Source organism: Choloepus didactylus, chromosome 4 (assembly GCF_015220235.1).
Source record: "Choloepus didactylus isolate mChoDid1 chromosome 4, mChoDid1.pri, whole genome shotgun sequence".
Lineage (NCBI taxonomy): Eukaryota > Metazoa > Chordata > Mammalia > Pilosa > Megalonychidae > Choloepus > Choloepus didactylus.
In genome coordinates this window covers 94754067-94766857 of record NC_051310.1, presented here as the reverse complement: position 1 = coordinate 94766857, position 12791 = coordinate 94754067, and the positions used below count along the sequence as shown (strand labels likewise).

Below are 12791 nucleotides of genomic sequence, written 5' to 3'. Positions count from 1 at the left end.
TTCTGCAAGTACAACATTTTACCAACATTTGGATTCACCTAACTGTATAGCCAGCATTTTCTCATCTTGTCAGGAAGGATCTTATTCAATCACACACACAAAAACACAATAATAATAATAATAAACACCTTTCATGTGCAAAGGGTTGTAGGCAATACAGAGATAAAATAAACACGAATTTTGCTCTTAAGATGCTTACATATTAGGTGAAACAAGACTCACATCAAAAATGGCAATGCAGGAAATACTATGATAGATTCCAAAAGTCCTGCTTGAAATCAAGATACATAGTACCAATACCTACCAGCCAGATACCCTATCAAAAAGGAAAACATATTTTTGCAATTTCCTGTGAATCTATAATCATTTCCAAATAAAATATTTTTAAAAAAGGAAAACAGGTGTTAGTTGTTGACTTGATATGATTTGTAACTAAGAGAATACAGACTCCTGCTCTTTTAATAAGTGCTGCTAAACCATCTGTCTAAAAATCAATTCTAGAATTTTGCCAGGGTTTACCATCAATTTCACTCATAATTTTGTGAATCTTATTTTTCTCCATTTTAGAAAATCAGGGTAACATCTATTCTCCTTTAGTGTTCCAGCACCTCTGCCGTTGTCCATAATTCTCCAAGATGAACAGTGATTTATAGCTGTTGTTGTTGCTGCTGCTTCTAATAATGGGAAGGTGGTCCCTAAGCCCGTAATTACAATAAAGTGTGTTAATGCTCTTATGTGGTGTGTATAGGATGTAACAGGAGTAAAGAGGGCCCTATACACCTATTCTGTTTTAAACACTGTGGAAGAAAAGCAGCTTGTGAGAGGCTCCTGGGAGAGAGGAATATAAGAAAGAGCTCAGGAAGACAAGCTTCCATTTGCTGGCGATCACCTCAGGCATAAAGACAGAGCACCCCTTCCCTTCACTCCTAATTCAGGTTGGCTCATTCAGGAACATCAGATGTACTGGAAAATTTTCACTTTTTCTTAAAGTGAAGCTGCCTGCCTTCACACCTGTTCAGGTGTCAGATTTCTGCAGCCAGGACCAGGAGTCAGTGCCCCTATGCAGGGCCTGCAGGTGCCTGAGCACTGGCGCATCATCCAGGCTTGGGTCTGAGGGCAGGGTAGCAAGAGCTGGAGCTGCTAAAGACAGTGACCGTTCCCCGCAGGGTCCCTGGTGTCCTCTCATGGCTCTACCTCCAACTTTGCTCTTAGGATCCCAACCAGCTGATTCGCGCCAGTGCCCTCCGAGTCCTCTCTAGCATCCGAGTGCCCATCATAGTGCCCATCATGATGCTGGCCATCAAGGAAGCCGCCTCCGACATGTCACCCTATGTGAGGAAAACAGCTGCCCACGCGATCCCAAAACTCTACAGGTATGTCCCAACCCTGCCTTTCACTCCTGAAGAGACTGGTTCCCATGCGAGCCCACCCCTGGTCTCTCTGAGATACCACGTGGGGAGCTGAGAGGGATGGAGAGCAGTGGATGCAGGGACTCACTCCTCTTTATGAATAGCCAGGGATTGGGGTGCTGGAGGTGTGCATGGCTCGGGCAGGTACTGGAAAGGCTGGAGGTGGTGTGTGTATGAATCCACCTCAACAATTTCTCCCTCAGTTTGGACTCTGACCAGAAAGACCAGCTGATAGAGGTCATTGAGAAGCTTCTGGCCGACAAGACCACGGTGCGTAGCTAGAAGCCACGGGCTTGGAAGGTGGAGGAAGATGCGGGCCAGCGGCCCATCTGCCCTTCCCGTTCACACTTCCTTGGCTTGACCTGCCCCCCAGCTGGTGGCGGGCAGCGTGGTGATGGCCTTTGAGGAGGTGTGCCCGGAGCGTATCGACCTGATTCACAAGAACTACCGGAAACTCTGTAACCTGCTCATCGACGTGGAGGAGTGGGGCCAGGTGGTCATCATCAGCATGCTCACCCGCTACGCCCGCACGCAGTTCCTGAGCCCCACCCAGAACGTGAGTGGACGCAGGCCCCCGCGGGGCCCCAGCCCTCGCCGCGGTAGTGCAGGTAGGGGGCTCGCCCCGAGGAGGCGCCCACAGGCCCGTGTCTCCCGCCCCCACCCTACCCCCCCGATCCAGGAATCTCTGCTAGACGAGAACCCCGAGAAAGCCTTCTACGGCTCGGAGGAGGACGAGACCAAGGCCCCGGGGACAGGGGAGGCGGCCGCCGCGGCGCTGCCTACCCGAAAGCCTTACGTCATGGACCCCGACCACCGGCTGCTGCTGCGCAACACCAAGCCGCTGCTGCAGAGCCGCAGCGCGGCGGTCGTCATGGCCGTGGCGCAGCTCTACTTCCACCTGGCGCCCAAGGCGGAGGTGGGCGTCATCGCCAAGGCGCTCGTGCGCCTGCTGCGCAGCCACAGGTGCGCGCCCTTCTCTCCCCGCGCGGGTCCGACCCCGCTCCTTCGTGACCCCGGCCCGGACCCTGCCCCCTGACTCTCCAGCACACCCAACCTAGCCCACCCGCTCCCGCACCGCGCCCTCTCTGGCCTCCTCCTGATGCTCCCCATCTCCCTTCTTGGCCCCGCCTCCCCTGCCCCGCCCGCTGCCCTTTGCCCCAATCGAGGGGCCTAGGGACCTCTGACCCGTCCTCTCCGCAGTGAGGTGCAGTATGTGGTGCTCCAGAACGTGGCCACCATGTCCATCAAGCGCCGGGTGAGCATGCGACCAAGGCCCGCCCTCTCCGTCGGAGGGACGCCTCCTGCGGGCACTGGGGGCGGGGCCCGGGGGAAGGCGAGGTGGGGGGATGCCCGGGCTTCCCCGGGACCTGGGCAGAGCAGGAGGAAAGGGGAACGCAGGCGGAGGTGGAGGGCAGTGATAAGGCGGGAAGGCTCCTGGGCCCTGGGTCAGGAGAGGAGGGGGTGGCTCTGGAAGAGAAGCAGACCTGGAGCTGCGGTGGAGATCCCTGAGTCTGCCTCTCTTGTGCCAGGGTATGTTTGAGCCCTACCTGAAAAGCTTCTACATCAGGTCCACCGACCCCACCCAGATCAAGATCCTGAAGGTGAGTGAGGGGCAGAAGTGCATGTGGTTCCTTGGACCCTTCCCCACCCACAGATACCCACTCAAGTAATTTACCCTTGATGCCCACCTATTTCTGGGACTGAGCCCATGGCTGCCCCAGCCAGAGGTGTTTGCTCCAGGAACCAGGCAAATGAGAGTTGGGGGACACTTTTTACACAAGAAGTTATTTGATTTTCATAATAACCCCATGAAATATACATTATCTCCATTTATAAAAATGTCTCAGAGAGGTGAGGTAACTGCCCGAGGTCACATAGCTCTGCTGACTGCAGAGGTCATGCCTTTCCCGTGGCACTTTTTTGCCTCCCACCCACAGTGTTACTGCCCCACATCCCTACCTCTCTTGCTTTAGGGCAAACATACACCCACAGAAAAAGTGACAGGAGTGCGAACCTCCTTTCCATTCCTTCTCATTCCTGAGTGATCTTCATTCAACAGCATTTATTATGTTCAGTTCAGTTGCGTTGCTAGATCTAGGGGTAGAAGAGAGAGCAAAATAATCAGGGACCCTGCCCTCGTGGAGCTTACCATCTAGTTAGGGGTAGGGGGAAACATTAACCAGTTAATGTAAAATTCCATTGGTGAAATGTGTTATGAAAGAAAAGTTTAGAGAGCTATAAGGGCATAAAATAGGGGGACCTGAGGAAAACTTGAGCTGAAGCCTGAAACATGAGAATGAATTATCTAAGTAAATGCAAGGACAGGAGTGGGAAGAACTGCTCCACACAGGAGGGAACAGCATATGCAAAGGCCTTGAAGCAGGAAGGGGTCTGACAAAAGGCCTGTGTGACTGGGGCATAGAGAACAAGGGGGAAAGTGGTAGAAGATGAGGCTGGAGAGAGGTGGGCACCAGTCAAATTGTTCAGGGACTTACAGATTGTGGTAAGGACTTTGGTCTTTATCGTAAAAGTAATAGAAGCATTATGTTTTCAGTGGGGGTGAGGAGATGACATGATCATACTGCAAATGTGCTCTGTCAAAGAATCCATTGGAGAGGCAAACTAGTCCTCCTGCATTTTTGAAGAGTCTTAATGACCTGTCAGCTATGTCTTTCATCAGTCCAAGAATAATACAGGGTTGTCCCAAGGATTATTTTCTGGTCTGTGAAGTGTTCTTTGTGATAAAGGGTTATGAAAACACTGGATACCCTACTTGTTTCCTGCCTTTTCCACCCCTTCCTGCAGCTGGAAGTGCTGACCAACCTGGCCAATGAGACCAACATCCCTACTGTTCTACGTGAATTCCAGGTAGGGGCCAGGGCAGCTCCCAAGCACAGGGGCCCAGGAATGGTGCACTTCAGATCCTTGTGCTCACTGAGAATTGCCCTCATGGGTCAAACCTGCTCTTAAGAGCCCAAAGCTAGAGATACTGTTAGTTCCCCCTTCTGATGCCTTTTGCTGGGTTTGGGCTGGGGATCACTTTGGGGGCGAGGGTGGGGGTGGGGGTTGGGAGGCATGTTCTCTGCCTCTCCCAGGATTTAGTATCTTGCATGATGAGTCATTAACTGAGGGGTCACAGCCTGCCTTGGGATCATGCTCTGTCGGGGTGTCCCTCAGACCTACATTCGCAGCATGGACAAAGATTTTGTGGCAGCCACGATCCAGGCCATTGGACGCTGTGCAACTAACATAGGCCGAGTCCGTGACACCTGCCTCAACGGCCTGGTGCAGCTGCTGTCCAACCGTGATGGTCAGTGTATGAGTGACCTGCCTTGATGATCAGTGGGTGTCACCTGCATGTCTGACTCTGAGGGCCAGCGGGTATCCACATGTCTGTCACTCACAATGCTTGTTTTTTCAGTCTGTCTTGATCTGTGTCAGGTGTTCCTACACCTCTGGGGGGCAAGGAGGGGTTTGAGGAGGAGAGTCAAGGATTAGGGGCACCAAAGTTGTATCTCTCACCTGTGTGTGGCCATCTGCCTGCCCCGGGGCCCACACGTTCATTCCCACTGTGCAGAGCTTGTGGTCGCAGAGTCAGTGGTCGTCATTAAGAAGCTGCTGCAGATGCAGCCGGCACAGCATGGGGAGATCATCAAACATTTGGCAAAGCTCACAGACAACATCCAGGTGAGGGAGTGAGTCTGTTTTTCCCTCTCCACCCCAACATCCTCCTGCTCATCCCTTAAGCGCTTCTGCTGAAATTCTCTGGCCTTATCACCACCACCGAGCCCTCCACATTGGTCTGGAATGAGGGGAAAGACTGGACTGTTTAACCCTGACCTTGTGCCTAAGAGCCACCTTCCCTTCGAGGATCCCTGCTGAGCTCCACAGCCTTAACCACCACTCTTGCTTTTTCTCTAAATCTCTGGCCAAGGGCAACCAATAAACAAATCCTGTGCTGTTCTGTGGCACTGCTGAGTTAAAATACGTAGACAAGGCATTCCTGAAGGTTCAGAAAGAATACCATGGCAGTAAAGCATTGAGGCTATAATGAATCAGAAAATCAGTCTTTTAAACTGTGGCCAACTTTGGGGCTTGAAGGCTCTGCCCAGACTAATGAAACCCTGGGGAAGAGGGGAGAAGCTGCCCAGGAGATGCCCGCCTTTCATTCTCTCTCACACCAGCTCCCCACTCCCATTTCCAGGGAACCCCATAATACAAGCACAGGGCCATTTCCATGGCAGTCTACACTCCCACATTTGTCCCAGGCCTCACTCCTCTCATCCCCCCCACACCAGGTGCCCATGGCCCGAGCCAGCATCCTGTGGCTCATTGGTGAGTACTGTGAGCACGTGCCCAGGATTGCACCCGACGTCCTGAGAAAAATGGCCAAGTCCTTCACAGCAGAGGAGGATATTGTTAAGCTGCAGGTCATCAACCTGGCGGCCAAGCTCTACCTGACCAACTCTAAGCAGGTAAAAATCAAGAGATTTCCCCACAAACACTCTGGTCCCCAGAAACTCTGCCTTGGTAGTGTTCTATGGAATCTCACCAGGTGGGCCTGGACTCCACACCTCTTTGTAAAGGAGAATCAGAGACAGGTGAGTGATCTGCCTGGGTAACCAATACTATTCCAGTGTCCTCAGTTATTCTGGGGACCCAAGGGCCTGGTAGGGCTGGTGGCACTGTTGAAGAGGTGCTCCTGTGGGGCTGTGACCTCCAGTCTGCCGGTGGAAGTGTCTCTGCCTGTCCCCTGTGGAACACTGGGCTGTGGAGAGCTACAGTTGAGTGGGGCTGAGGGGAAGGGCCAACAGTGAAAGGCACTTATGAAGAACAGGCACCCCAGGAGGTGAGGGGCATGCTTCCTTACCAAGCTTGGTGATACTTGGCCAACCCCTGGCAGGGATAAGGGGCCGAGTCTCTGCTTGGGTGGCGCTGGTAACCATTGTCATTCCCAACATAAAAGGTTATAAAAGGCACGTAGCCAAGGATGAGGCTCAACTAAACTGGAATATCAGGGTGTTAAAAGCCTCTTGGGTGTCCAGGATTCCCTGAGATGGCCCAGGAGCTTCTCCCAGGAGTAAAGTGTGATATGCAGAGGTTTTCAAGGTGTTGAGGACACCAAGCACCATGACAGTCCCCACCCTCAGTTAAGCAAGGCCGGGGGTGGGAAGCAACAGCCCATGAGCCAAATTTGGTCTGCTGCCTGTTTGTGTAAAAAACAGTTATTGGAACACAGTCATGCTCATTCATTTACATGTCACCTATGGCTGCTTTAGAGCTATGACGGAGCTGAATAGTTGCACAAAGCCTAAAATGTTTACTCTCTGGCCCTTCAGAGAAAATGCTTGCCAACCCCTGAAGTAATGCATCTGGGCAGATGGCTGGGGTCTGCAGCAGGGCTGCACCCTGGAGGTTGTGGTGTGCCTGCCTCCTTTGCCATCCACTGGGAGTCTTGGGATAGTGGCATTCGTGCTTCTTCAGTGACTCCTTTGAACCATGGTGGCTAGAGTAGACCCCAGGGGCTCACACTGGTAGGCAGGGCCACCATACCCTGGGATTCTTGGGAAGAGAGTGTCAGGAGGCCTGTGCCATTGGGGGCTGGATCAGCAGGTATCAGGTAATGTGGGGAAGCAGATTGGGGAGGGAGAAGTTAGAGAGACACCATGGAGAAGTTTTCAATCATTGAGTAAGTATTTACATGCTTCCTTTCAGATGGGAGGAGGGACCAGGTGAGAGAAACATTTGAAAAGGTGAAGCAGCATGGATGGGGCACCTCACAAGTCGGGGGAGTCTGACAGGCTCAGAACTGGACCAGGGTCCTCAGCCCCAGGATGGTGAGGGTGGCATGTTTTCATGAGCCTGGGTATGCCTACCTGGTATTTCCCCAAGTTGCCACTGCCAGCTACATGTGCATTGTTCATTCATGTATTCAGTGTACATTTCCTGAGTGCCTCTATTTGCTGGCACTGAGCTAGGTCCTGGGGCTATGACAGTGAGTGAGCCATGTTTACTGGCTTCCAAATGCTCATAGCCATGTGGGGGAAACAACACAAAAATAAACGTCTTAAATACAGAGCAATAAGACTTGAAGTCAGGGTTAGTATAGGGACCTGTGGGTGTCCATGACTGGACGTCTCTCTTCCCTCTCATGGGCATGGCTCACGGGGTGCCAGTCTCATTGGGGCCTGTAATGGGCTGTTCATGCAAATGAACAATGACCTCCAGGCTGCCTTTCACCTGGAGGTGGACTCCTCCAGGCACAGGCCCCTTGGAATGGTTCTTTGATTCAAAAGAGAGTTCTTCTCCTCCTTCCCACCCTCCCTTTCACTCTTTTTCCCTCCCAGTCTGTTCTGGGAGTGGTGAAGAAAGAGGAATTCTTGGCATGCTGGAAGGGGGCAGTTTGGTTGTGTGCATGGATGTCCTTGCAAAACAGTGATGCTATCCCCATACTAGTACCAGAGGTGACATTCTCCTGGCCAATCTCCTCACTTACTGACCCCAAATGTACACTGGGTCCTGGCCCAGGCTGAAGCCAAAGAGATGACCAAGATGAGGCCCCTGCTCTGCTATTTCTCAGCAAATAATCGGACAGGAAGTCACAAAAGCTCAGTAAATGCAGTGACAGATGGCTTGTAGGGGGCAGTGGTGGTAGTGAAGGTGGTTATTACAACTTCCTGGGGCATGGCACCTAGAATTGCCTGGAATGCTTTTGGTGGGTGAGTTTGCTTTTTATATGCCAGGTGAGATGTATAGGAGGAGAGTTTGCCAGTGGTACAGGGAACAGTTAGAACCATCCTGCCTGGCTTCCTCTCCAGTGGATGGAAGATCCTGAAATTCTACAGAATAAAAAAAAAAAAAAAACTTAATAATTTTTTTCATGTTATAAAAGTAATGCATGCTCACCATAGAAATCCAGAAAAATACTAATTAGAAAGTTTAAATTATCTGTAGGTCTGCCACTTAGAAAAGACACATCTTCTTTCCAGGTTTTTTTTTTTTTTTTGGTTTGTGTCTATATATAGTCATCCAGAAGTTGTACATTCATCATTGTCAAATATATTAATTTTTTTGTTTCTGTTTCCTTCCAATGCTTTTTATATTTAGAAAGTTTTTCCCATCCATAGATCAGTTGAATTTTTCACCCACCATTTCCTCCAGATTTTTTGTTCTCTTTTTTCATATTTTTAATCCATTATATTAGTTTTCTACTGCTGGGAAATTAATTATTTCAAACTTAGTAGCTTAAAACAACACACATTAGCTCACAGTTTCTGTGGGTCAGGCATCCAGGTATTACTTAGTTGAGTCTTATGCAGGGCTGCACAAAGTGTTGGCCAAGCTGCATTTTCTTCTGGAGGCTCTATTGGGGAAGGATCCACTTCCAAGCTTACACAGTTGTTGGCAGTATTCAGTTCCTTGTGTGGTAGGATGGGGGCCCTGGCTCCTTGCTAGCTGTGAGCTGAGTGCCACCCTCAGCTTCCAAAGCTGCCCTCAGCTCCATACCACGTGGACCTCCCAACATGGGTGCTTATTTTTCCAAAGACAGTCTAATATCATATAACATAATAGTGGGAGTAGCTTCACCTTTGTCATAGTCCGTTGGTTAGAAGCAAGCCAACTCCTACACATTCAAGGGTGGTGACTGCACCAGGAGGCAGAGTCTGTCTGCCACATCTATCTAGAATTCATATTTGTGTAGTGTTTGAGAAAAGGGTGTATTTTAATTTTTTAATTGTTATCCCAGTACCATTTATTAACAGGTGGTAGCAAGGTAGGAGATACAGTGGTATAGTTTTATTGAAAGTGAGTCAGCATTTCCCACTTAAAATTCTCCACTGGCAGCTGGAGGCCATTGGTCGGTCGGAGTCTTGTTCTGTTCTGTTCTTGGTTCACTCGAGCCTTCTGGAGCAGCCTCTAATTCCTGCTTGTCCTGGCTAGGTGAGGCAGGGGTCCTTAGTGGTGCAGAATGGATGCCATAATCCCTGGGCAATGGGCCCTTTGGGGATGGAGAAGGGTAATGAATTGTTGTAGGCAAGTCCTGCAGTGTTGGTGTACCAGCACCTTATGTTGGTTGTTGACATGCAGTTAAGGCTGTGGACAGATGGATCCAAATCCTGGACAATTCTTTCTAGAACCAGGCCAGTCCTGGGGAGGTTGAGTAGCCTGTAATCAGTTGACTGAGCAGTCTGTGGAGGACGACACTGTCCAGAAAGGGGGTCAGCATCTTGATAATGGACCACTGATAAGGGCATCCATCAGCCTTGGCCAGTCAGATGGTGTCTGCCTAGCGGAGGGGCAGGTCTGTGGTGAAGTCCATTGCGATGGCATCTGAGGGAGTTACAGGGTTGGGAGTACTCTTGACTTCTCTTTGACTAGAACAGTGTTGTGGCTGTTGCTATCCTGGAAGGGACTGAGCTGAACATGAGGCCACCAAAGTCCCGTGGGCCACACTGTAGGTAGGGGTGGAATCACGGTGGCTCTCCAGAGTGGTGTGGGACCATTCTGCCACAGCAGCCACTCTGACAGTGGACCAGCATCTGGGGAACTGCCCTAAATGGTCAGCTGTCTGATGCCCCTGCTGGCTTACCTGGGCCAGTCACTTCCATGAACAGCATGTAACCGTAAGCCTGAGGAAGACCAGAGGTGGTTCCGGGGACCCTCCTGTGCCCCCTGCTGCCAGCAGGCACTCTGGTGTCAAGAGGAGTGTACACTTGGTGGCCTTGACAGCCTTGTTCAGAAGAGATGGAGATGTGGAGACTGAATGCAGCTCTTCTCCCCCGGGTCTGAGCAGCCCACTCTGTCAGCAGGCAGGCGATGAGGGTACAGGTCTGGGGAGAGTCCGGGCTTGGGTGCAGCAACGATTGGCTCAACCTGGAGCAAGTCACCTAATGACTCTGCTTCCTCTCTGTAAAATGGGGTCAGTGATCGTGACCTCTCAGAAGGGTATGGGGGTTAAATGAGATGGTGTGAAGCACCTAGCACAGTGCTCAGCGCTAGAAGGCACTCAGTAAGTGGCGGCTGCTACCACTGTCGTTTTGTTAAGGGCTAGCAGGTTAGACTTGGCCAGCTCAGGGCAGAAATGGAGGTTTTAGGTCCTGAGATGTGGCCACCATGAGTGAGGACTATGAACCCCCTCTGACCTCAGCAAATCCATGGGAAGCTGTGGTTTGCTCTGACCTCATTAGAACCTTCTGGGGAGGGTCATGGCCTCTGAGAGCCCTGGTCAGTGAGTTGTGAGGGCAACCCTTGCTGAGAGGATCCTTGTTTATTCTTTCTTTTTCATTTTGTCTTCTGGTTGCCCCCAGGGTGACAGGGCCTGGAAGGTGTGAGACCTAGCAGAATGTTCCAGGCCTCCACTCACCTGGCAACCCAGGGTGAAGTTGCTGGCCCAGCCTGGGCTGGGTGGGGTGGAAGCAGGGCATGGGACAGTGGGGACCACAAGCCTGAGGAAGAACAGAGTCCGGCCGAGGCAGGGATCCAAAGGGGCAACCTATTTTGCTGGCTCAAGGCAGTTGTCAAAGGAATCTGGGCCAGAGAGATGAGAGAAAATGCCGTGAGTCTGGTGCAGTGGCTGGGGAGTGGAGGAGGGAAGGCTGGGTGGAGGCAGCTGTTCGTAAGGGACCAGGGAGAAGCACTGCTTGGGACTGCTGCTGACTCGCCTCTTCTTGTCCTTTCAGACCAAGCTGCTCACCCAGTATGTGCTGAGTCTGGCCAAGTACGACCAGAACTACGATATCCGTGACCGAGCCCGCTTTACCCGGCAGCTCATCGTCCCTTCAGAGCAGGGTGGGGCCCTCAGTCGCCATGCCAAGAAGCTCTTCCTGGCACCCAAACCAGCCCCAGTTTTGGAGTCATCTTTCAAAGGTGGGAGCTGAAGTCAAGTTGTGACCTCACAACTTGGGGGAGGGGGAGCTGGCCAGATGTCCAGCCCCAGACCTTCCTCCTGAGGCCCCAGCCTTAGCCAGGCACCAGGCTTCCGAGGGCAGGACTTCTGGGGAGATACCAGTCCTGCCCCTCTGGCCCATCCCCTTTGCCTGTTCTGCAGTGCCCAGGGCTCAGTCTTACCTACCCACGACTCACCTGAGCCTCTGCCCTCCTGGCCAGCACTGCTGTCTCCCGGCTCCTCTTCTTTCAGCATCCCCTTCCAAGTCCTCCTGGAGCAGGCACCAGGCCTGGGAATGTAGGTCAAGATTTTAAATACCAAGGACCTGGGAAGGCAAGATGTAAAACAACGTGTGAAAAAAAAAACAAAAACAGAGCTGCAGCATGCATTTGTGTAGGTCCTGAGAAGGCAGTTCCAGCACCGGAGGTCCCCAGCCCCGGCCTTTAGCCCTGCATCCATTCCCAGGCGTGGTCCTAAAGACCCCACCTCCCATGACAAGGGCGAGGGCTCTGAGCCCTGAAGCGGAGGCCAGGAGGGGACTGTCCTCCAACTGACCCCAGGAACCTTCACAGGAGAGTCACCTCCTTCACCAAGCTCAATTCTCTAGGGTGTCCTTTGTTCTGCTTTTTCTCTTTCTCGACCTCAGAAATAGAGAGGTTTTGAGAGGCAGGAACAGGTTTGAAAATCTCCCAGGAAGAAGGTGAGCAGTTCCTTTCTTCCTGGTACTGTCACCACTCACAGGTCTCTGGGTTGTCCGTCTACCAAGTTCCTGACCTCTGACCCTGACTCCTTCCCACTCCCATTCTGATGCTTATCTCTCCCCACCAAGTGCAGAGCCTGCCCAGACATGCCTCCTCCACTTGACCTGGCCTGGCCAGCCTCTTCGTCATGGCTGCCATCCTCATCTCCCTCTCCAGGCCACCTCCTGTCTCCACCAAGCCTGGCTGTTTGGGGGCACACAGCAGCCACTGCCCTGGGGGAGGCCCTGAGCAGACAGCCGGCAGCAGCTCCTGCCCTTTTCCCTACTCTCACCTGCCTCTGCACCTCAGCCCCTACTCTGGTCAGGCACACAACCTTTCCTTCCATTGGGAGGGCCTAAAGGTGCAGTGAGGGTGGAAGTGCCATTAGGAGATGTATCCATCCCTTTCTCTACCCAGCTAGGGTGTCTCCACCAGAACGGGAAACAACTCCCAGGCTCCCAGGCTATTTCCTCACTGCTAGGCTGACCTGACCTCTAACCTTGTCCCCAGATCGGGACCACTTCCAGCTGGGCTCCTTGTCCCACCTCCTCAATGCCAAGGCCACAGGCTACCAGGAGCTCCCAGACTGGCCAGAGGAAGCTCCAGACCCATCTGTGCGCAATGTGGAGGTCAGCAGGGGTGGAGGGCTGGACTCTGTGTGTGTTTTTTTGGGGGAGGGCAGCAAGGAGCCCTGGCAGTGCTCGCCCCATCCTGCTCTTACCCCACAGCCCTGCTCAAACCGTCCCCACACACAGG

The 12791-nt window shown here is 52.2% G+C and overlaps 1 protein-coding gene across 2 annotated transcripts in view; it reads left to right on the top strand.

Annotated features, from left to right (window-relative positions):
* AP3B2 (adaptor related protein complex 3 subunit beta 2) overlaps positions 1-12791 on the top strand; it is a 45979-nt gene that overhangs the window by 26556 nt on the left and 6632 nt on the right. For both annotated transcript variants that reach the window (XM_037833164.1, XM_037833163.1), the window contains exons 5-16: positions 1213-1373; positions 1613-1679; positions 1783-1965; positions 2089-2372; positions 2610-2664; positions 2939-3010; positions 4215-4277; positions 4587-4719; positions 4987-5096; positions 5708-5884; positions 11090-11276; positions 12546-12664. In XM_037833164.1, coding sequence (XP_037689092.1) covers positions 1213-1373; positions 1613-1679; positions 1783-1965; positions 2089-2372; positions 2610-2664; positions 2939-3010; positions 4215-4277; positions 4587-4719; positions 4987-5096; positions 5708-5884; positions 11090-11276; positions 12546-12664 — 1611 coding nt within the window. The remainder of the gene's footprint in view (positions 1-1212; positions 1374-1612; positions 1680-1782; positions 1966-2088; positions 2373-2609; positions 2665-2938; positions 3011-4214; positions 4278-4586; positions 4720-4986; positions 5097-5707; positions 5885-11089; positions 11277-12545; positions 12665-12791) is intronic.